Source organism: Strigops habroptila, chromosome 7 (genome assembly GCF_004027225.2).
Source record: "Strigops habroptila isolate Jane chromosome 7, bStrHab1.2.pri, whole genome shotgun sequence".
In the NCBI taxonomy this organism is placed as follows: domain Eukaryota; kingdom Metazoa; phylum Chordata; class Aves; order Psittaciformes; family Psittacidae; genus Strigops; species Strigops habroptila.
Genome location: NC_044283.2, coordinates 16,649,523 through 16,675,004, shown reverse-complemented (window position 1 = coordinate 16,675,004; position 25,482 = coordinate 16,649,523). Strand labels below are relative to the sequence as shown.

General features: G+C 43.1%; 1 protein-coding gene across 2 annotated transcripts in view; it reads right to left on the bottom strand.

The window, feature by feature from the left end:
* The window catches only part of NCAPG (non-SMC condensin I complex subunit G), a 42,802-nt gene extending 21,439 nt beyond the window's left edge, over positions 1-21,363 (bottom strand). The window contains exons 1-7 of one of the 2 annotated variants that reach the window (XM_030493215.2): positions 21,039-21,363; positions 20,240-20,449; positions 19,214-19,442; positions 17,643-17,788; positions 16,667-16,751; positions 4,319-4,511; positions 1,785-1,934 (exon numbers count right to left, since the gene is read on the bottom strand). In XM_030493215.2, coding sequence (XP_030349075.1) covers positions 1,785-1,934; positions 4,319-4,511; positions 16,667-16,751; positions 17,643-17,788; positions 19,214-19,442; positions 20,240-20,449; positions 21,039-21,146 — 1,121 coding nt within the window. In that variant the 5' untranslated portion in view covers positions 21,147-21,363. The remainder of the gene's footprint in view (positions 1-1,784; positions 1,935-4,318; positions 4,512-16,666; positions 16,752-17,642; positions 17,789-19,213; positions 19,443-20,239; positions 20,450-21,038) is intronic. The other variant, XM_030493216.2, reaches the window with a different exon arrangement.
* Positions 21,364-25,482: the final 4,119 nt, after the last annotated feature.

The following is a 25,482-nucleotide window of genomic DNA, read 5'->3' as shown; positions in this document are numbered from 1 at the left end:
ATCACATATGCCAGCACAGAACAATCTGTTGTCAGATACTCAGACACATAGCAGGGGAAGTATAACCACTTGGTTCCATTTTGTTATTTTTCTAGAATCATTGTTCCTTTATCAAACTTTTATCTATCAATGAGAGCATTTATGTTCTCCTAAAAACCTGGAGTTAAACATACCGAGTACAAAATTCAACAGTGAATATAATGTAATATATACAATTCAAATACTGGGACGAGCTGTGGAAAAGATGCTCCCTTTTACCACAGCTACATGCAAAGTTTTTGTCCTAAAATTTCTTCAAAATTAGGACAAAAACTTTGCATGTAGCTGCTATTTCAGAACAGCTGAAATTACAAGGTAGGCAGCTGTTTCTGCTCATTTAACAATAATGTCACCTGCACCAGATAACAGTGAAATATCTAAATGAAGCTCACAATCCTGCATCTTTTCTTTCGTATCAATGACTTGCAGCTTCTTGCTCCTCCTAAAAGATAGTCTCACAGTAGCAGTAAAGACTTCAATTGTACAATTGCAAATCTTACCTGAAACAACTGCTGGCACAATGAAGAGTTTAACAGTTGATACCACAAACAAGTACTAGCAAACCTAATTCATCTTAGCTCAGCCTGTTGCTGAAGGGGAAGATAATTTAAAGTATTTTGAGTAAGACTGGATGGAAAAAAATAAAACCTTTTTTTTGTTTTGTTTTGTTTTTGAGAACAAATGTTTTATGGACTTTTAATATAATTTTGATGAATAAATTTACACCCACCAGACTGGATCCACATTTCCAAATTAGGGAAGCACAGATTTTTCAGTTATTAAACTTTTATGAAACATGCCAGCACATTCCACATTGAAAAGGAGCAATGATTACTGTAAGTGCTACTGGTATATATGTTACAGCCACTGAAGTGAGAAAAGAATATCCATATTTTAAATGGAAACATCTACCGAAACAATGCATTTTTCAGTAGGTCTGACTTGTAACTGTTTCAGGAAGCTTCACTCTACGTTTTGCAAGTACAATACGTCAGTTAAGATTTCTCAGCAGTCTCCATGCTCACAAACCTAAATTCTGTTCAGATTTTATGCTAAGACTCAAGTATTTCACAGAGACAAAAAAAAAAAAAATTTGAGAAAAAAAAAATTACTTTCACTTTTATAAAAAGTTTTACTTCACAAAACATTCTCTCCCCCCCCCCCTTACATGTTCTGTAATTGGCTCATTTAGCAGCCTTTAAATATAGGTTTTGGGAAGCACAAGCAGGAGAAAGAAGTGAATGAACTTTCGGTTTCAGAAGCACTTCTCTTGAGGGCAGCAGCCAAATTTTACTTTATTTTCACGAATTACAACAATGAAAAAAATATCAGTTTCTGCAAGCTCTAAAAAACCTCTTCCTGCAAGCTCTTTGCAAACACACAGCAACCTACATAATAACATAGACAAAGGATAGCTGCCTATTAGAGAGCAAGTATTCTGTTACCTTAAATGGCACAGGATTAGATGCTATTGATCTAGCAGTCCATCTTGCTCATAATTCATGCAAAAAGACATTCCAAAAATTGTTTTTATGTTATGAATTAGCATTTTACAGTTTTTCTTTAATTGAAGTAAATCCTTCCAAAAAAATTTTTTTAAAGTCTAAAAAAAAAAAAAACCAAAAAAACCCCCCCAACTTTGGCTTTGGAGGAAATGCGAACAGTTGAATAAAAGAAATATTCTCTACTTTAAAAAAAAATAATCTATTTTAGTGGCAAGAGATTTATTTGTAAATGCAGTGTACCTTAATAAATAATCTGCATATACAGCTGGTTCTGGCAACATCTGTTCTAGTAAAACTTCACCTTCTTCACCTTTTGATTTTAAATATTCACAAAGACATCTCCAATATAACACATTCTCAGCTGTTAAGTCTTCCAGTGGAATCAGTTTTCTAAACAAAAGTAAATAAATAAATGCAGAGAGATAAATAAAATAGGATCAAAGACAACAAATGCAGAGAAATAGATTATTTCCCAAGATTAAAATAAAATCCTGTCAAAGGTATTCCCCACAGAAATACTTAAAGACTGACAAAATAGCTTCCTCTGTCTTGAGCGAGGACACAGAGCTCCCCAAGCCTCTCACTACATTGCACTTCTCAGTATGGTAAATCAAGGCTGTTCATACCACTTTGCAGAAAGATTCTGCTCAGCTCTTCAGACCTCTTAGTGCAACCACGCAAGTACTTTAACTCTATCCAACACTGTTATCACTGTACAAGTCTGGAAAACAGAACTGTATTGATCTGCAGAAATGCAACAACTGCATTAAATTATTTTACAACATCTGCTTATGAATTTTCTCTTCTGTTAATACAGGACCTTCGCATAATATTCCAGTAGCAATCATAGCATGTCAGAAGCAAAAAGTAATAGAACTGCTTGTCGGTATTTCTGTGAGCTCATCCTCTGTTTACCAGCCATAGGACCCCCATTCATTTTTATAATCATAGCCTTTTCCATGCCAAGCAAGGCATATAATCTTTGTTTCAGGACCAGAATGGTAAATTGTGCATTAATTCTACCTCGAACCAGAAAAGACAGACTATCACTGTCTGTGGTACTTTCACTCCCTTGAATCCCATTTTACTTGCAAACCATCAATAACAACTTCGGTTTTCTTGGAGGTCCATCAGATATTAAAAAACAAAACAAAACAAAAAAAAAAAACCACCAAACAAACAAACAAAAAAATCAGTAACACGTAGATGAAAACTGACCATTTGATGGGTTCCCGTTAATCTGGCAAGCCTTAATTTAAAAGGAAATATAACAAACATAAATGCTTAGGCTTTTGAAGTCTGATTTCTCATACTGATAGCGCATCACTCAAGCTTTAGTCAGAAACATCATACAAGAACAAGCCTAATATTCTCCATAAATCAAATAAGCTCATTACAAGCTGAATGATTTCAGTCACTTCTCAATGTCATTAGTCTAACAGATCTACTGCTAATCTCAGTTAGCCCAGTCTTTCAGAATGGAAGCCTCATTTTGTGCAGGATCAAAGTCAGACTGACAGGTCCATAGCTAGATAAATTTTTCCTTTCAAGCTCTTAAGATTTCAGCGCATTTCCAGTGGCTCTAAGAAATTATTGATGCTTTTTAAAGCCAGTCAGGTCCACAGCTATAGCTTTGGAATGCAACGCGTGCAGCATCAACTGATTTCAAAACACCTGGCATAAGCTACCACTAGAATGCAAGACTCTTCGTATAATGACATTATATATTTTTCCCCAAAAACACAGAATAAGATTTTGTTATCACTTTTTAAATCAGTGACATTTGTCATTTAAGTTTATCACCTGAGATTAGACTCCTACCACTGTTAATAATCATTTCACTCTGGTTGCCTCCATTAACTCGAGTCATTTCTTCTCACGCCTTTTTGCTTTCTTGAGCAATTTCCTACAAGTTCTAATTTCTTCTTTTCTTATCCCCTTCAGCTTTTCAGACCTTAATATTCATCACATCATCTTCTTCATATCTTAGGAATTCACTTAGTCAAATTCTATCAAACATTAACAGTGGCCAAGAAGCCTCTAAGATGCCAACTTCTGGTAAGCTCTGTTAATATGAGTAAAATACCTCCAAAAGAAGGCTGAAATACAAGTCCAGTAATTCCACTCTGATTGGTTCTCCAAACAGCTTGTGGATAACTGAACCAGCCCCACTTTGTGCTGCCTCCAGCTCAGCAAAAAAGATAGAGGGAAGCCAAAGAGGACTATGAAATGTGTGAGAAAGATCAGAAGCATTACTGAGAGGGAGAAGGAATGGAATAAAGGGAGCTTTAGGGTAACACAGGTTAAAAAGAGGAAATCACAGTCGTGGGGGTAACCTGAAACATTGCCTTTACTGTAAGCTGTACAGACTGTACAGGAAAGAAAATAAATTAGGCTAAGTTGTTACTCAAAAAGCTTGTTTAGCTAATTAATTTACTGCCTCCTCTTAAATTCTAAAAGTGAGAATTTTGGAGTGTCTGGGAAACAAGACGTCAAAGATATTTTTCACTTTTCCCCCCTTGCTTATCTGGCACAGTCATTTTCAGCTGCTGAACACAGATCGTGTAAAAAAAAAAACAAACCAAAAACATATAGAGAAGCATATCCAAAACACTCTAAGAACACAAACACTGAGAGGACATCATAGCTTACACCAGAATATCAGTCTTTTATCACAGGTAATAGTTACCCTGCTCCCCATTTAGGCATAACCTTTAATTCAATATTCTTATACAAAACATTCAGCTTTTAGAAATGAAAACTGATCTGCATACCTGCTATCAAGGTTTTTACAATTATGAACAAAGTTATTAAGTGGAGATAATGAAAACATAGCATTTAGTACTGGGGTGGCCACTTCTGGGCAGTTTTCCACATCCAGTCGATGAAGCAATTCCAAAACATCCCCCTCAGTCATTCGTAACCAGGCTTGAAGTAGCTTCTTTTTTATTACCTCCTTAACAGCATCTAATAATATAGGAATTTAAAATGTTAAAGGGCAAAAAAATACCAAATTTCCAACATACTTTCACAAACACTTTTTCCATGGAAGGCTTTATGGCAAAAAGCTATTATACTGTTGAACTTAACATCACCTTCAGAAGGAAAAAAACCTCTCAAACAACAAAACCCCCGAAACAACAATTAAACAAGAACTACCTATGGAGCACTACTACATTTTTGAGGCAACATTTTTCCCTATCCCCAAAAGGAAAAAAAAAAAAATCCAAAACCAAAACAACTCAAACAAAAATGACCCCTTGATTAAGAAAGAAGGTGGCACCTCAACCCAGAATACCTACAGACCATGAACTTTTGTAGATGAATTGCCAAAGTGAGTATCTCCAGAGAGGACGCCTTTAACACCGGAGCGGGGGGAAGCACAGCGTCCAGGAGCCTCAGTTCGGAGCGGCAAGAGCGAACGATGGAAGAGCGACCGAGGGAGCCTCAAGTCCTCGACAGGACTTGCCCAGGAGCCGGCAGCTCAGCTCACGCGAGCAGCTGACTCACAGGGGGCGGCGCCAGGAGTGACGGCACCAGCCCTCAGTGGGGAAAAACCCATCTCAGGGAGCGCAAGCGACCAGGAGCGCGGCGAACAGGGCGTGGCACGTCAGTCAGGGGGTGGCGCGGCAGTTGGCGCAGGCAGGGCGAGCGGGCAGTGAGCGGGATGGTGAGCACTCGCCTCAGGACCAGGGCCCGCTCTGGGAGCTCTGCCCCGGCGGTGGCCAGCGTAGGCACGCAGACAGAGCCGATGAGAGGGGAGGCTGCGGCGCAGACCTCGGAGTGTAGAAAGTGCCTCGACTGGTCTCTTGAGGCGAGGGTGCACAATGCACAGGGCTGCGCTCGGTGCGCCCTAGTGGAGGTCCTCCTGCAGCAGGTGGCTGAGCTGCGGGAGGCTGTTGGAGAGCTAAAAGATGCCAGGGAAGCTGAGAGGAAGCTGGGCTGCTTGCTCCAGGCCCAAACTGCGCAGGGGCTGCAAACGTCCAGCATTGCTCACATAGGAAAGAAGGAGGGCAGCAACCCAGGAAGCTGGGAATTAGTTATGAGAAAAACTAACAAAAAAAGGAGGAAGAGGACGATTAACGGCAAGAGACTTCCTCCTAAATCTGGTGTCCCCACCCAGAACCGCTTCGCAGTTCTGCAGGGGGCTAATGAGAAAGCACCCACCACACCTAATGAGCATCCTGCTGATGCACCACTAAGGAGGATCACTACTGGTGCCTCCAGGAAAAAGCGGCAGGTCATAGTAGTAGGGGACTCTACTTTGAAAGGCACAGAGGCACCCATCTGCCAGCCTGATCCAGTCTCGAGGGAGGTGTGTTGCCTGCCAGGGGCAGGGATGTTGCTGAGGGGCTGCCTGCTCTAGTAAGTCCTGCTGACTATTACCCCCTCCTAGTGGTCCATGTGGGTGCTAGAGATATAGATAGCAGTAGCCTGGAGAACATTAAGAAGGACTACAGAGCCCTGGGAGAGGTGGTTAGGGGCTCTGGAGCTCAGATAGTTTTTTCATCGATTCTCCAGGACAAAGGGGAGGACCTTAAAAAAGCTAGGCGTGTTTGGCAGGTTAATAAATGGTTAGAATGGTGGTGCCATAGTCAGGGGTTTGGCTATTTAGAACATGGGGCTCCATTTGGGAGGCCAGATCTACTGGAGGCTGGTGGAGCTGGTCTGACAAAGAAGGGGAAAAGCTGTTTTGGTAGGAGGCTTGCCAGGCTGGTCAAGAAAGCTTTAAAGATGTGCTGGGGGAGGGGAGCATTGATCCATCCCAACACTCCTGGTCAGTTGCCAGCACCTGTAATAAGTGCTTGGAGCAATGTAGAGATGTTCCAGCTGCCCCAGCCATTGAGTCGGCTGCATTTGGAGCTTGGCTAAGGTGCCTCTATACAAACGCCCATAGTATGGGGAACAAGCAAGAGGAATTAGAGATGTGTGCAAGGCTACGGGAATATGATGTCATTGGTATCACAGAAACATGGGGGGATGGCTCCTGTGACTGGAGTGTCGGAATGGAAGGTTACAGGCTGTTTAGAAAAGACAGGCCAGGCAGACGGGGAGGGGGCGTTGCTATCTATGTCAGTGATAGGCTAGAGAGTATGGAACTCTGTCTGAGAACAGGTGATGAGGTAACAGAGTGTTTGTGGGTCAGGATCAAAGGGAAAACAGCAATGGGGGACATTACGGTGGGGATCTGTTACAGGCGGCCTGATCAAGAGGACTCTGTGGATGAAGCGCTCTACAGACAGATAGGAGCAGCCTCACGCTCGCAGGCCCTGGTCCTCATGGGGGACTTCAACCATCCTGACATCTGTTGGAGGGACGGTACGCCCCGGCACAAGCAATCCAGGAGGTTCCTCGATTGTGTGGAAGACAACTTCCTCTTTCAAGAAATAGAGGAGCCGACAAGGAAAGGTGCCATGCTTGACCTCGTGCTCATCAACAGGGAGGGACTGGTTGGAAATGTGATGCTCCAGGGCAGCCTTGGCTCTAGTGATCACGAGATGGTTGAGTTTGAGATCCTCAGGACAGTGAGAAGAGCATGCAGCAAGCTCACTGCCCTGGACTTCAAGAAAACAGACTTTGGCCTCTTCAGGAACCTCCTTAGTAAGGTTTCATGGGATACAGTCCTAGAGGGCAGGGGGGCCCAAGACTGCTGGTCGATATTCAAGGATCACCTGCTATGTGCTCAAGAGTGTTGCATCCCGACTAGAAGAAAGTGCAGCAGGAGGGCCAGGAGACCTCCATGGATGGACAAGGAGCTGCTGAGGAAACTTAGAGGGAAAAAAGAAGCTTACAGAAGGTGGAAGCGAGGACAGGCGGCCTGGGAAGAATATAGGAGCATTGCCCGGGAAGCTAGGGACTGGGTTAGGAAAGCAAAGGCCCAGCTAGAATTAAGTTTGGCAAGGGATGTGAAAGATAACAGGAAAGGATTCTATAGATATGTAGCAAATAAAAGACAGACTAGGGACAATGTGAGCCCTCTCCGGAAGCTATCAGGAGAACTGGCTACCATGGATTTGGAGAAGGCTGAGGTTCTTAATGACTTCTTTGCCTCCATCTTCACCAGCAAATGCTCTGACCACACCACCCAAGTCTTGGAAAGCAAATGCAGGGACTGTGAAAATGAAGACCTTAGGCCCACTGCAGGAGAGGATCAGGGTCGAGACCATCTTAAGAACCTGAACATGCACAAATCCATGGGACCTGATGAAATCCATCCACGGGTCCTGAAGGAGCTGGCGAATGAAGTTGCTAAACCACTGTCCATCATATTCGAAAAATCCTGGCAGTCAGGTGAAGTTCCCGATGACTGGAAGAAGGGTAATATAACCCCCATTTTCAAGAAGGGGAAGGTGGAAGACCCGGGGAACTACAGACCAGTCAGCCTCACCTCTGTGCCTGGCAAAATCTTGCAACAGTTTCTCCTGGAAAACATGCTAAGGCACATGAAAAACAACGAAGTGGTTGGTGACAGCCAACATGGCTTCACTAAGGGGAAATCCTGCCTGACCAATTTGGTGGCCTTCTATGATGGAGCCACGGAACTGATGATCAGCGGCAGAGCAGTTGACGTCATCTACCTGGACTTGTGCAAAGCGTTCGACACTGTCCCGCATGACATCCTTGTCTCTAAATTGGAGAGACATCAATTTGATAGATGGACCACTCGGTGGATCAAAAACTGGCTCGATGGCCGCACGCAAAGAGTTGTGGTAAATGGCTCGATGTCCAGTTGGAAACCTGTAACGAGTGGTGTCCCTCAGGGATCGGTGTGGGGATCGGTCCTGTTCAACATCTTTGTCGGCGACATGGACAGTGGGATTGAGTGCGCCCTCAGCAAGTTTGCCAACGACACCAAGCTGTGTGGTTCGGTTGATACGCTGGAGGGAAGGGATGCCATCCAGAGGGACCTTGACACGCTTGTGAGGTGGGCCAATGCCAACCTTATGAAGTTTAACCAAGCCAAGTGCAAGGTCCTACACCTGGGTCGGGGCAACCCCAGGCACTGCTACAGGTTGGGCAGAGAAGAGATTCAGAGCAGCCCTGCAGAGAAGGATTTGGGGGTGTTGGTTGATGAGAAGCTTAACATGAGCCGGCAGTATGCGCTTGCAGCCCAGAAAGACAACCGTATCCTGGGCTGCATCAAAAGAAGCGTGACCAGCAGGTCAAAGGAGGTGATCCTGCCCCTCTACTCTGCTCTTGTGAGACCTCACTTGGAGTACTGCTTACAGTTCTGGTGTCCTCAACATAAGAAGGACATGGAGCTGTTGGAGCAAGTCCAGAGGATGGCCACGAGGATGATAAGAGGGCTGGAGCACCTCCCGTATGAAAACAGGCTGAGAGAGTTGGGGCTGTTCAGCCTGGAGAAGAGAAGGCTGCGTGGAGACCTCACAGCAGCCTTCCAGTATCTGAAGGGGGTCTATAAGGATGCTGGGGAGGGACTCTTCCTTAGGGACTGTAGTGGTAGGACAAGGGGTAATGGGTTCAAACTTAAACAGGGGAAGTTTAGATTAGATATAAGGAAGAAGTTCTTTACAGTGAGGGTGGTGAAGCACTGGAATGGGTTGCCCAGGGAGGTTGTGGATGCTCCATCCCTGGCGGTGTTCAAGGCCAGGTTGGACAGAGCCTTGGACCACGTGGTTTAGGGCAAGGTGTCCCTGCCCATGGCAGGGGGGTTGGAACTAGATGATCTTAAGGTCCTTTCCAACCCTTACTATTCTATGATTCTATGAAGGAAATATCGGGAAGCATGGTTATATACATTTCAGGCATTTAGAACTGGCCACTTTCAGAGGCAGGATACTACTGTAGAGACCTTTAGCCTGAACTGCTACACAGAATTCTTGTGTTAATTCAACTATTCTACTGGATTCTGAAATTTACATAAATAATCCCTCTTCTCTATTGCCACAATGAACAAATAGTTTCTGGATCAGCAGAGTACTATTTAGTCAAGGAGAAAGAAGTATTTATGGGAACATCAAGAATACGTACATCATTAATACACACACACGGTTTTAAGCAGTGAAGTAGAAAGGCTGATAGTCTGGAGGAAGTAAAAACATAGTAACTGTCCTGGGTTCAGCTATAGCAGTCATTTTTCTCCTGCTTAGTAGCTGGTGCAGTGCTGTGTTTTTTAACTTTCAGCCTGGGAACAACGCTGATAACACTGATGTTTTTAGTTGTTGTTAAGTAATGTTTATTCCAACCAAGGACTTTCTCAGTCTCATGCTTTGCCAGGGAGGAGGGGAAGCCGGGCGGAAGCAGAGACAGGACACCTGACCCAAACTAGCCAAAGGGGTATTCCATACCACAGCACGTCATGCCCAGTATATAAACCGGGGGGAGTTACCCGGAAGGCCCAGATCACTGCTCGGGTCGGGCTGGGTATCAGTCGGCGGGTGGTGAGCAATTGTATCCTCTCCCCTTGTTATTTCACTAATCGTTATTATCATTGGTGGTAGCAGTAGTGGTTTTGTGTTATACCTTAGTTGCGGGACTGCTCTTATCTCAACCCGTGGGAGTTGCATTCTTCCCATTCTCCTCCCCATCCCTCCGGGAGCGGGGGGAGGAAGAAGTGGGGGGGGGAGTGAGCGAGCGGCTGTGTGGTTCTGAGTTACTGGCTGGGCTCAAACCACGACAGTTCTTTTTGGCGCCCAACGTGGGGCACGAAAGGTTGAGATAACGACAGATCTGACCAGAGTGTGTTTAATCATATTTGTGATAAGCATTCATTGTTACTACTCGTCACAATGGTGATTATTTGGCTCTCAGACGTGTTGCGCTTGATCTCAGAGTTTCAGCATGTTGTACCTTACTTACAGCCACTATTTGCTGTTTTAGCGTTTATCGGCTGGGGGGCCTGGGCTAAGGTTCTTGTTTCACTGTACTTCATGGTAATGACTTGTAATACAATAGACTCATTGATCATGAAACTGGTCTGGTTTGTGCTTCCAGCGTGGCCATCACCACTATACATTGGGAGGTATATAATGAAATATTTTAGCAATTGCATATCTTTTTTTTTCTCCTCGGGGGGTAAACTTACAAAGGAAGCATTCTCTTTCACCCCCCGTTCCCCCACCAGCCTATTTGCAACAGCAATTGAGAGTTCTGAAGGTTTTAGATGGCCTTTGAGTACCCTTGAAACCTGCCTGCTGATTGTGCTGGGGATCAGCATGTTGGCAAACATACGGAGTGTGTTTTACCCACGCCATCGAAATGACTGGAGAGCCAAGGAGTGATCAGCAGGACCCGCTCACCCTTTAATAGCCCCATATGGCCAGTGCAAAAGTCTAATGGAGAGTGGAGATTAACAGTAGACTATCGTGGCCTGAACGAAGTCACACCACCATTGAGTGCTGCCGTACCGGACATGTTAGAACTTCAGTATGAACTGGAGTCAAAGGCAGCCAAGTGGTATGCCACAATTGACATTGCCAATGCATTTTTCTCAATCCCTTTGGCAGCAGAATGCAGGCCACAGTTTGCTTTCACTTGGAGGGGCGTCCAGTACACTTGGAACCGACTGCCCCAGGGGTGGAAACACAGCCCTACCATCTGCCATGGATTGATCCAGACTGCACTGGAACAGGGGCAAGCTCCAGAACACCTGCAATACATTGATGACATTATCGTGTGGGGTGATACAGCGGAAGAAGTTTTTGAGAAAGGGAGGAAAATAATCCAAATCCTGCTGAAGGCCGGTTTTGCCATAAAACGGAATAAGGTCAAGGGACCTGCACAGGAGATTCAATTTTTGGGAATAAAATGGCAAGATGGACGCCGCCAGATCCCCACAGACGTGATCAACAAGATAACAGCAATGTCTCCACCAACTAACAAGAAAGAAACACAAGCTTTCTTAGGTGTTGTGGGGTTCTGGAGAATGCACATCCCAAATTACAGTCTGATTGTAAGCCCTCTCTACCACGTGACCCGGAAGAAGAATGATTTCAAATGGGGCCCTGAGCAACAACAAGCCTTTGAACAAATTAAACGAGAAATAGTTCATGCAGTAGCCCTTGGACCAGTCCGGGCCGGGCCAGATGTGAAAAATGTGCTCTATACCGCAGCTGGGGAGAATGGTCCTACCTGGAGCCTCTGGCAGAAAGCTCCAGGGGAGACTCGAGGTCGACCCCTTGGCTTTTGGAGTCGGGGATATAAAGGATCCGAGGCCAGCTATACTCCCACTGAAAAAGAGATACTGGCAGCCTATGAAGGGGTTCGAGCTGCCTCAGAAGTGATTGGAACTGAAGCGCAGCTCCTCCTGGCACCCCGGTTGCCTGTGCTGGGTTGGATGTTCAAAGGCAGGGTCTCCTCTACACATCATGCAACTGATGCTACATGGAGCAAGTGGGCCGCACTAATTACACAACGAGCTCGAATAGGAAATCCCAGTCGTCCAGGAATTCTAGAAGTCATCATGGACTGGCCAGAGGGCAAAGATTTTGGGATGTCACCAGAAGAGGAGGTGACGCGTGCTGAAGAGGCCCCACCATATAATGAACTGTCAGAGAGTGAAAAGCAATATGCCTTGTTTACTGATGGGTCCTGCCGTATTGTGGGAAAGCATCGGAGATGGAAGGCAGCTGTGTGGAGTCCCCTGCGACAAGTTGCAGAAACTGCTGAGGGAGAGGGTGAATCGAGTCAATTTGCAGAGGTGAAAGCCATCCAGCTGGCCTTGGACATTGCTGAACGAGAAAAATGGCCAGTACTTTATCTCTATACTGACTCATGGATGGTGGCAAATGCCCTGTGGGGGTGGTTGCAGCAATGGAAGCAGAGCAACTGGCAACGCAGAAGTAAACCCATCTGGGCTGCTGCATTGTGGCAAGATATCGCTGCTCGGGTGCAGAACCTGGTGGTGAAGGTACGCCACGTAGATGCTCATGTACCCAAGAGTCGGGCCACTGAGGAACACCAGAATAACCAGCAAGTGGATAAAGCTGCTAAGATTAAAGTGGCTCAGATGGACTTGGATTGGCAACATAAGGGTGAATTATTTTTAGCCCGGTGGGCCCATGACACCTCAGGCCATCAAGGCAGAGATGCAACATATAGATGGGCTCGTGATCGAGGGGTGGACTTAACGATGGACACTATTGCCCAGGTTATTCACGAATGTGAAACATGTGCTGCAATTAAGCAAGCCAAGCGGTTAAAGCCTCTCTGGTATGGAGGACGATGGCTGAAGTACAAATATGGGGAGGCCTGGCAGATTGACTATATCACACTCCCACCAACCCGCCAGGGCAAGCGCTATGTGCTTACCATGGTGGAAGCAACCACTGGCTGGCTGGAAACATACGCTGTGTCCCATGCCACTGCCCGGAACACTATCCTGGGCCTTGAGAAACAAGTCTTGTGGCGACACGGCACCCCAGAGAGAATTGAGTCAGACAATGGGACTCATTTCCGGAACAACCTCATAGACACTTGGGCCAAAGAGCATGGCATTGAGTGGGTATACCACATCCCCTACCATGCACCAGCCTCTGGGAAAATCGAACGGTACAATGGGCTGTTAAAAACTACACTGAGAGCAATGGGTGGTGGGACTTTCAAACACTGGGATACACATTTACCAAAAGCCACCTGGTTGGTCAACAGTAGGGGATCTGCCAACAGGGCTGGCCCAGCCCAATCAGAACTTTTACGTACTGTAGAGGGGGATAAAGTTCCTGTGGTGCACATAAAGAATTTGTTGGGGAAGACAGTCTGGGTTATTCCTGCTTCAGGTAAAGGCAAACCCACTCGTGGGGTTGCTTTTGCTCAGGGACCTGGATATACTTGGTGGGTAATGCGGGAAGATGGGGAAGTCCGATGTGTACCTCAAGGGGATTTGATTTTGGGGGAAAACAGCCAATGAACTCAATTGTACGCTGTTGCCTGCTCTATAACACTTTTATAGCCCACCAGCTAGATATCTTCAGGTCACCAGCCATTGACCCTGACTTCCCTCCGATCATCACCTCAACAAAGAATGAATTTTGAGGAAACCAGATGAGCTCAGCAGTGACCAGATGAGTTTGGCGGTGTCATCAGCAGGCAACAACCCAACGCTATGTACCGTCCCTCCCGCCCTGAAAGACTATTACAAGAGATGGAACCTGACATCATGGACTGGATGAGTTCAGCAATTTTACAGGGATTGGTCCATGGACTAGAGAATGATATCTTTCTCTGTGTGTGGGTGTGGGTGTATATATATGTGTATATATGGGACAGGGGTGATGGTGTGCTGAGAGATGTGGGATCTGAGCATGACGTGAATGGTATGGAATAAGGGGTGGATACTGTCCTGGGTTCAGCTATAGCAGTCATTTTTCTCCTGCTTAGTAGCTGGTGCAGTGCTGTGTTTTTTAACTTTCAGCCTGGGAACAACGCTGATAACACTGATGTTTTTAGTTGTTGTTAAGTAATGTTTATTCCAACCAAGGACTTTCTCAGTCTCATGCTTTGCCAGGGAGGAGGGGAAGCCGGGCGGAAGCAGAGACAGGACACCTGACCCAAACTAGCCAAAGGGGTATTCCATACCACAGCACGTCATGCCCAGTATATAAACCGGGGGGAGTTACCCGGAAGGCCCAGATCACTGCTCGGGTCGGGCTGGGTATCAGTCGGCGGGTGGTGAGCAATTGTATCCTCTCCCCTTGTTATTTCACTAATCGTTATTATCATTGGTGGTAGCAGTAGTGGTTTTGTGTTATACCTTAGTTGCGGGACTGCTCTTATCTCAACCCGTGGGAGTTGCATTCTTCCCATTCTCCTCCCCATCCCTCCGGGAGCGGGGGGAGGAAGAAGTGGGGGGGGGAGTGAGCGAGCGGCTGTGTGGTTCTGAGTTACTGGCTGGGCTCAAACCACGACAGTAACTAAGGAGTGATACATGTATGCTCTTAGGACATTTTAGAAAACAATATCCAATGTAAGGTAAACAAAGTCCACACACACTGACAACATTCATCTTTACTCTTATATGTAACTTCTGGTAATAAAAACAGCACTTAAATGTAGTCAGAAGTTCAAAAAGAGCTGTTTCTACAGGCCTTGAAAGAGCTAAATTAAGGTCCTAAGAATGAGAAACCTCTCAAGAAAGTGAGAAGCATAAACTACTAGATGTAGTAGAATGAAAGAAAACAAGAGTGGAAAATTGACACCTGAATGCACCCTGAAAAGCAGAATCTGGATTATGTCTTCTAGGTCTTGTTTAATTATAAACCCTTGTTCTGAAGCCAATATGGAAAAACATAACAGTTTCAACTTAGCAACCTTGAACGAGCAGATTCCTCCCTTGTTAGCTTGGGAGTTACTCAGATAAGCAATTTTGATAGATATACATGTTCAAGGTTATAAAATTTGCAAAATAGATCAAAATGAGGGAATACTAGTGGATGTTTATATAAATGCAGCCCATTTGGAACAAACCTTTTGCTCAGCGAAGAGCACGTGATGCCAAAATCAGTGAGACTACATACCCCGGCAGATACTTTCCCTTGTGATTCTAGGTGTCAAGAAAAAGAGCAAGTCCTCAGTAGCTGGGATGAAGAATCATCCTACCCAAGAGATGCAACACCAACCAAGAAAGTATCTGCTTTAGATCATAGAAGAAAGCAGTTCTTTATGTTGAACACCTCAAAGTTCACAGAAATACAGGCCATACAGAAAGGCTGTAACTTCTCAGTAAGGGAATACAACAAAACCTTGTTGCTGACAAATGAAGGATCACATGAAAAAATAGTGAAGGTAGCTTCCCCCCAGCTCTGAAAGATTACTAAAACACATTCACCCTAAGACAAAAGAATTACTTGGCAAGACCGAGTATTACTTAGGCTGAAGGAGCGGGGAAGGTGGGCAGCCAGCCAGCAGACAAGTAACAGCTAGTAAGATCAAACAGCGAACCAGTATACCAATAAGAAAGAGTAATTCAGAACATGGGATTTTTAGTGCTGGACTTCAAAACCAAAACCTGACAAACTTCATTAGACTACTATAGAACAATTCCGGGTAGGTGGGGAAAAATGCTATTTAAAACTTGTACAGAAGGAGGATGTCTTTTTAAGTGTAGTTCTATAGAAGGCACTCAGGTGATCCTCTCTTCCTTTTCTGTCAAGTACACATTAACGTGATCCCCAACTAGCCAAAAAGAAAGGTAGATCAATAAAAACATATGCATACATGACACATCTTTAAGAGCTGCAGTTACCAGTGAACACAGCACTTTTGTTCTCACAGTGAATATCCACATAGGTCATATTTCTCACAGTTCACAAACAGCCCATCACTAAGCAAGGAAAATTCTCAGAGTAAAATTCAACAGGGCTTAGTACAGGCTTTACAAACAATGTATGTGGATAACACAGTAGCACTTAGTAAAACAGGCAGCTTTTATTGGGAAATTCATGTATATAATTGCTATTGTTGAAAATAAAAGCCATGTTCTATGAGGGAGGCCAAAACTACCTCACTTGGATGCATGTGATCTTTTGATCTTTTGGCAACAACACATGCAATTATAGGTACCTTCTGAATTGCTCTTTATATAAAGTGATACAGTACAGAAAACAAAAAGATTAAATCTGCTTCATGATGAAATGAATGAAGGTCAATCAAAAAGTCATTAAGAAAATATTCAAGCTAGTCAAATGAAAAAATAACCAGCTTACAAGATTTCTCTCTGAAAGCACATAGGAAATATTTTCAAACAATTATCAAACTGATATTGCTGTTCACATTTCAGTTCTTGAATATATGTATTAGTTACAAAAATATCTGTAATGAAACGTGTTTCAAAATACAGGGAATTAAATAACTACATGTTTCTACTTCTGTGTTTAATTACATTGTTGCTTTTTAATTTTAACAGCATTTGGTCCTATTTTAGAGCTCAGTGGCTTTCAGGTTTTTTGAAAGTGAAATCCTTTTCTAGCTTATACACTGTAAGGGGACTAGAAAACCAAAGCAGCGAGCAGAATTTCTTGTGCTTAAACATTTCCTTGTACCTCATGACTCTCTCTGAGCTCTTTATTATTTCCATCACAGCTTCCATACAAATAATTCCCAAAACATCAGAAAGCATTCTCTCAAACATCTGTATTAAAATGTTGAGAAAGATGATCTCTTACCAGATCTGTCATTAAGTCCTTGTTGCAACAATTTTACTCTTTGTGCTATTGACAGAGCTCTCATATGAACTTTTTCTGCCAAAACCTTAGTAAAAAAAAAAAAAAAAAGACATTACAACACATTTTACAAATGATAACAACTGAATTCATTAACTATGTTTTACCCATGCACGGAAAGCATAAGTCAATAAAAGCCCATAATACTGATACCATCGGCACTGTACCAGTATGTTTATGAGCAGATTCTTGTGCATGGAAGAAAACGTAAAGTAAAACAGCTCAGAAGCTTGGCAGCACTAATTGAATGCGACACCTGGATATGAAAACTATTCTCTCTCCTTAACGCTCCAAGAGCAATGAATACTTGCAATGAAATGCCTTAAGTATGTACTTAAAGCCTACTAACACTGAGATTCAGTTAAAAAACAGAATTTAAGAAAGAGCAGTGTAAAAAGATTTAATAATTTGTTTGAAGATCTTGCCTAAGATGCCTGCACTAGAAATATACGTGGTAGCATACTTCTTGCCCTTACCTCTAGCTGTAAACATAAGTAAAGGTTGATACTTCTCAAAATTAGAATACCAAAAATATGGAACTTTTTTTTACGCTAGTATTGCTGTGATCCCAACTTTACTTATCTATTATGAAATAACAAAGAAAATTTGCTTCACAAACATCACAAAATGCATAGATAGAAAACAGCAAAAGTATAAATTACGTATACAATCTGTTGTCTGACCCTGAAGAGCCAAGTACTATCACAACAGTAATTTCTATCAAGCAAGTTCCGTAGTCGAGTTCAGAGGTTTTAACTTGAGAACTTGTGGGGGGGGGGGGGGGGGGGAAAATCACTCCCCTCTCAAAATTCTGGGAAGTGAAAATAATTTAGCAGTTCTTAGTGTTTAACCAGCGAAAAGATTTAAAGTCTTTTTCCTAAGTCAGTCTTTGAAATGAATATCAAGTGATCCACTTTACCTCATATGCCAGCTTCCTGACAGCTTCCTTTACATCCATGGTGCGGCTTACGATTTTTGGCAAGGTCCTTGCTGATGGAGCAATACAGGAAAGCACTGCACGCCTCACTTCTGAATTTGAATCATTTTCAAGCAAGGTGTTGTAAACTGAAAGTAAAAGAGTCATAATAATGTTTTCATTAGTTTGAAACATTATAGAAAAACAGAAAATACTAAAAAATACCCCAAAACGGCAGCTGTTATTAAAACCTCTCCTCTGCACAGCTCATACGAATTCAGGGAACAGTTTAGAGTCACAATACTAAGATTTATGGCAATTACATGCTAAGCTATGATCTCATAAGAAATTCAACCACAAAAATAATATTTGCAATCATAAGTAGGATCTACAGTTAATAACTCCAAAACTTGCTGCTCTAGATCCTACTTATAAATGAACTCTTTGTCATTAAGTGGGGAAAAAACCCACAAACCTTCCAAATGTTGACTCCTTAGCACCTCTATTCACTGGCTATACATCCTTGTTACCTTTGAGATGGATTCTCAAATTTTCCTACAAATGGAAACCTGCAATCTCCATTAAGCCTACCAAAATTCAAATAGCAAATCTCTCACGTAATGCTTTTTGCTATATTCTTGACCCTTCTTCAAAATTAAAAGCAACAATAAAAAATTAATCAGAGAATACTTGAATTCACCTTCTTGCTCTGTGAGATGATTATTAACTATGAAATTTACATACTCCTAAATAAGCAACTTACAAGCAAACACTTAGAAAAATATAATTTCAAAGGAGGTACCTTAACAACAAACAACCAACTAACTCTTTGCAAAAGATAGTATGTAAAGTTCAATCAGGCACAATTTACATAACAGCCCTGCTGGTACAAACCTACATCTCTCCCTTGAGGCAATGGAAGTAGAAGCTCAGTTAAGAATCACACCATACACAAAGAAACCCACTAAGGCGCAAAGACAATATCAGGAACCCTGGGTTCCAGAGGTGCTGATCTCTTAAAGTGATCTCTGAATAAGATGAGACTGGGCAAGGAGGGAGTACATGCAAAAGTCATAGATCAGCAGTGTCAATAACCAGCTTACCTCTCCTGGGGCAGACAGGCATAATGTGAGACAAAATTATTTTTTCCATTATCATCTCTACTCCTCTAAGTGTTTTTGTGCAAATTCAGTTCCATTAATAGTACAAAAGGGTCCTTAGAGGGTAAGAACTGAGCAAGCATGTGTCATATCTCCACTCCAATTCACAACACGTTGATATTCTCACCATCCTTCAGCTATATTCAGTTCATGGAACAGTCTGAACCCAATATCATTTGTCTGTCATTTAATCCCCAGTGGATCTGTCCTTCAAGCAGTTCTGTCTTTTCCCCTTGAACAAACATAACTCTTGCATCTACAACCTCCTCTAGCAAAGAGCTCCACATTTTATGAATTATTAGAACACCCTCTAAGATTTTACTCAATGCTTAAAAAAAATGTTTAAAAATGTTTCAAATTCATGAAAAATCAACAAATCTGTTTAAAAAGAGGAAAACAAACAATACTACTTACTATTAACAACAGGGCAGTTTTCATCCTTAGGATCTTGAAGTCTCGACAGGGCCAAAACAGCTTGAATTCTCACATTTGAAAATTTATCTTTAAGTCTAACCAGCATAGCTTCATTAATTTTATCAAATAAATCATCATCAATTTGGGCATTCTCTGGCATATTTCCCAAAATCTTGTTAACAAGCTGACATGTTCGAAACCGAACTGCATGGCTGTTCGCATTGTGAGACTTGGGGAAAGGAAAAAAAGTATTCTTATAATCACACTTTTCTCATTACTAACTTGAGGCTATTAACATACACATGTAAGTCGTTGATATTCTATACAGTATATAAAACATGCACCTCTATTTCAAATGCTTTTCCTATTTAAGTTCATTTTAATCTTATTAAAAAGTCACAGAACTGGAAAATAACTATGGCCCATCACCTAGATCAGGGGCACTTTACATAATTAGAAATGCCTTCACAAAGGAAGAAACATGCTTATCACCCAATGTAGACTACACTAGCTAACTTACCACTGTCTCCATAAAAACCTGAGAAGGAAAACCAAAAAACAATAGCAACAATGACTAGTGATCTTGGCCTGATCAATAATATAAGAAAATTTAATTATACTTGTGTTTTCATTTTATTGGAACCGTTTATCTTTGTGTATAAGACTGGCAATATGCAGAAACAATACATATGCCAAGCATACTTGTATGAAAGACCTACCAATATTTTTACTTAACAAAAAAGTGTAATTTCCAAGACAGTTCCACAATTCACATTTATAAGGGCACATATAGTAAAGCCTATAACAACACATCTGGCAGACAAATAAGAGAACAGCTCATATTTTCTCACGGGCCTAACTTTTCAAATCCAGTTGTTGGAGGGGGTGTGATGTTACTCATAAAGCACTAGCTTTGCCTTGCTTTCACTTTTAAGCTGCAGTTTGCAAGTATAGCACCAGCAAGTTTTCCTCACTGCATGAGCTTTCTATTTGTTGTGTTAAAGATTTAATAATGTGTTACTGTACCTCGAGCAGAAAGTTAAACACATAATTCAGAAGTAAATTATCCTCTTCTCCCGCCTCACTACCATCCTCTTTCTCCATTTGACAAAATGAAGTAACAAATTTAGCCGCAAAATCGATCACTTGTTCCACTGCAGGTTCCCGTCTGTAGATTATCATAGCATACTTAAGGAAGTGAATGAATTTTTCATGAAAATCTTCCTTATCTCCCAACTGAAAAATAAAAAAATAAAAAAACAAGCCACACCAAAACGTAACTACCCGGTTCACCTTTCAAAAATAGTACCACAGAAAAATTAACAGCTTTCATTTAAATGTTTAAAGCCGTTAGAGCACACCCACTGTTGTGCACTCTTCACTGGGTATTTAGCTTTAATTCCACAGCGGGCACACGTCTTGGCCGCTGGGCTACACTGTGGAGTGAACATTTACCTGCCGACAGGTTTCAGAACGGCAATCGACAGCCTCATCCACTATTATCCCGTGCCACCCCTACTCCTCGGGTATCCAACCACCTTCCAGCAACACCACCGATACCTGCCGGGAGCTGTTCTTACACCATGCTCGCAGCAGATAGCTAAGTACAACAGCTTAGCGTGTGGCTTGTTGGGGTTTTGTTGTTTGGGAGGTTGGTTTGGTTTTTCCTTTTAAGTCGCAGAGGTCTTCACAGTGGCCTCAACGCTTGTTGTAGGGTGACCAGGACCGAAGAGACCCCTGCCCGCGGAGGCAAAGGCAGGGCCGCTGCCGAGCGCCCTCTCTCTGCCCTCAGCGCGGCGGGACCCCGGCCCGAGGGCGAGCGTACCTGGTCATAGGTACTCTTCAAAGTCAGAACAAGCTTGGCGCGGTTCTGGTGAGGCTTCTGGGCTAGCTGAAAGGCTTCTTTGATTTGCACCTTCTTTTTTGCTCTCATGGCTGCAGAGAAGGGGGACGGTCACGGAACGACTCCCCTGCTCCGGGATCCCTCAGCGCGGAGCCGCCCCAGGGAGGCGCGAAGCTGCTGCTCCCGCACGGCAGAGGCGCCGTTTCTAACGGCGAACCGAGGCTCCCGCCCAAAGGCCGGGCCGGGCCGTCGCTCTCTCCCCGCTCCAGCCGCGGGGCCGCCACCGGAGCCCGCCGCGCGCGCACCAGTAACGGCCACGGCGCCCCCGCCGCCAACTTCAAACCGGTCGCGAGTACAGCTCCCGCTCTCGCGAGAGCAGGAGAGGGGGAGAAGCGCGTGCTCGCATCTGAGCGCTGGAGGCGGGGCGGGGCCTGGGTGGCGGCGGGCGGCCGTTAGCTGGGGAGCGCGCGGGAAGCGCCGCGCAGCAATGTTCCCGTGGGGCGGGCTGGGAGGGAGAGGGGAGCGGCGGGGGCGGCGCGGCGCGGGGCTGCGCTGAGATGGCTTCGCCTCCGTCTCCGTCTCTCGGGGCGCGGTGCCAGCCCGAGTGGCGGCTGTTTCAAAGCAGGGTCGGTATCAGCCCTGCTGCGGCTGTGGGGAAGCGTCGGGTAATAGGATTTCCAGAATGTGTGTCGATGAAAAATAGCTGAATAAGCCTGATAAACTGTGGTGCTGCCCTCAGCCACTCTCCCCAGGTCTTCTCCGCACGGGGTCATCTGGAAAAATAAACGTAGTTGTATTTTGTAAACGGGAACCTTACACCCACGTAATTGGGGTAGTAAACGAAGAAAGCTCAGCCTGTGTCAAAAAGTAATAAAAGCGGTTTGGAGAACGGTCATCCAACTACACAAAAAACGCTCAGCTACGCTATCTAGAGCAAGATGTGTTTGCCTATTTTAAAGTTCACTTTTACCTATTTCAAAGATTTGGGAAACAAAGGGGATTAAGTTCACTACATAACCAGTTAAGTAACTGGTTACTTAGTTCCCTGAGTGAACTACCTAAGCTGAATCCAACTTGCAGAGTGTTTCTTATTGTAACATTCTGGTTTGTATCAGTTATAACGGAAAAGATAGATATTATGGACAACTGACTTTTGGGAATGCATATTTATGTTCCTTCCAGACTGAATCTTTTACTAGTAGAAATTTTCCCCAATTTTTCAAGCATTTATTGTGAACCTAATGTTTCCCCAGAAATCCCTAAGCTTGAGAATAGTAATAAATTCTGTATCCCATTAAAAATGGGAAAGATAAGTAAACTTAAACTCCAGAGATATGGGTTACAAAAGATAGTGTGAGTCAGGGACTGATATTTAATGAGAAGCAAGGAAGAAGATGATTAGCTGAGGGAAAAAATCCTGAGCATATATTAATTACAGGGTTATATATTCATTACAGGGCTACAGAAAGCGTTCAAAAATGTGGACAGAAGTAGTTAACTGTGGACACCAGGAACTCCAGGTATTTGACATCTATATGTGTTTGGGCTTTAAAAAAAAAAAGGTGTCTGATTACCTCAAGTGATGACATTTATAAGGACAGATGACATACTATCAAATGACAGTAGGTCAAATAGGCAGGACCCGTCCTGAAGAAGAGTCATTTTTGGCTTTCCAAGAGAAAAAAAAAAAAATTAAAAAAAAAATCTAACAAGTAAAATGGAAAAGCACTAGGGGTCAGTCTTGTTCCAGATCTGGATCTTCCCAGGGTTTTCTTTAAGAAGCAGATTTTTATCAACAAAATAATAGAATGATTTACCCTTTCTGGTTGTGTCAAGGATTATGGGGTATATGAACTGTGTGTGAAGAGTGGAGGGCAGCAGCAGGAGAAAAAAGCATTCTATTTTATAGGTAAAAATAAATTTTACAATTATACATGCGGCAGAGTTGGTTTTTATGACATATTGTACTACCATACATTTGTGTATGTTTAAAATATACCTGCTTTTAAAAGGTGAGTCTTTTGTATTAACTTTTAAAACATAGGGATCCGGCCCAATCCCCATCTACTCTTAGAGAGTGGGAAATGGATTCTACAGTCACAAGTACAATAGTAACAGAATCTTATATGTCAACATTTTTCTAAAAGATTTTATTTCATGTTGGAGAAATAGTCACTCTACAAAAACACAATCAACAGCAAATCCTTAATCAGTTGAGGTTTTCGTAAGGTTATACTTTCTAGGGAAATAAGATATTTTTACTGGACAATTAACTCCATCCATCTTTTTCCACCATAGGAGTCTGTTTGTGGAGAAGAGGATTGAAACAGGAAGAGAAAAGCAGGTAAAACTTTATGATTATAGTGGTTTTAAAACACCAGGAGTTGTTTTTTTTTTTTTTTGAAGTGAAACTAATAACAGAAATTTAATTATTTTTGATTCACATATGTTTAGCAGGCCATTTGTGCCTTCTGGCATCTCAGATCCACTGATGAGGGTTCTCCCTGGTGAATACCTTGCAGTCTTTTATGACAGATTTCATCCAGGATGTGAGATTTATTTCTTCCAGTCTGCTTTAAATATTTCTGCTAGGCTTTGTATTTCTAGGTAGAAATATAAGTATGATCACAAATGTTGGCCATCGAGGCTTTGCTCCATGTAGAGTGTAACAGTCTCCCTGTGATACCAGGTTTTTGTTAAACTGATAGAGGTGTTTGCTCTCATAGTTTTTACATGTTAAGTCTCAGGGCCTTGACTGCACTAATAAGCCTTAATGGCCTCTGACCAGCCTCAAGCCGGGGCCTCCAGCCATGCCCCTTGCCCATGGGCCCAGGAACCCCATTTCAGCTCAGCCTTGGGCCTTCAGTCCTTTTCTGAGCTAACTCTTGGCTCAGTAAGGGCTAGCTACTTCATGCGGGATGGATACAGCAATCGACTGGGAGGGCAAGGACCTAACCCACAGTTCAGGCTTGGAGGTTGTGGCTAGTGGGTTTCACAGTTCTATCTGAAAAGGAAAGGAATGATGAAACTCAGAACCTTGGATGGTGCTCCGGGCTCTAGAGCAAAGTATACTCTAATAATTTAAGCTTGTTTTGTTGTCCTTTGAAATACTGACCTTATCTGCTATGCTATGGTCTACTTCTGGTTGTCTCTACTTCTGACTCACTGTTCCAGATCCTTTCTCTTTCGTTTGTCAGTCCTGTTTGTGAACAAACGCACAGTGCCACAGGGTAAGCCAAACTTGCTGCATTGACAGTTACTTTGTGCTAATTTTAGGTGAAGGTCACTGGATAAAAAACCCAGGTAAATAAGGGAAGTTGTTTTTATCCTATTTAGTAGTTTTTCAAGGGCTTTTGTAACTGATGCATCTGGTTGGTTCCAGTTTCCATATTAAAAATATAAGCACAGTATTATTTAGTTGATAATTGGACCATCATTATGCAGTAGTAACCAGAGGTTCTGTTCACCACATTCCTCCAAAACTTGTGTGTGTGTAAGTCGGCTATAAAACTGTATGTACATTTTTTTAACAGTTATTATTTTCAGCCAGTAAAGAAACTGGTAGCACTCGTGATGGTTTTTGAATTGGACTTTCAAATCCTGTTTGCCTTATGAAGTGAAAGAAATTAAAATTATAAAGTAGTTATATATATTATATATATATAATTACCCAAGATGTACCAGTGGCAGAAGCACACTTTGTCATTTTTCTTGGATTCAATCCCAAAATAAGCTTTATTGTTAGTAGGATAGTGATTTAGGTGAGCAGGATAGCTGCTTTTATGAGACTTCTGACTACTTTTTATTTCTTTAAATGTAATAATTTAAAAACAGTCCCTCAATTCTGTATGCTGGGTGTGGTCAAAAACCTACTGTGGGACCTGTGAGAGGCTGAACTGAAATCAGACTCCACCATCCATTGTCTCAAAGATTGCTATGAGAAGCTGAGGTCCCCTATCTCGAAGATGGGTGTGAGGAGCTGAGATGAGACTCCACCATCCATTATCTCAAGGATTGGTGTGAGGATTGCTGACAGACCTGTGCAGTTGAAGAGCTGGCTGCAAGGCCAGCGAAACTGGATGCACATGATCCACCTGGAATGCCCGGTAAGTGACATTAAGAACAGAGGTTCTTCCCCCTAATGTATTATAAAAGGGGAAAAAGGTAATCACTGTTGTGGCCATCTACTTTCGGTGATGACTACAGACCCTGGGGGACACCCATCACTGAAGATGATGACTATGGACCCTTGGGACGTCGCTGGATCCACGGTGGTGACTGTCCCACTCTGCACTCCGAATTCTTGCTTAAGTTCTATCCTTTTTTCCAATCTGTCCTATCACTGTCTTTTTTATAATAATTATCTTTTTATAATAAGCAAACTGAGCAAGTGCGGTGCTGATTTCTTTTGCATCTTAATTTCACT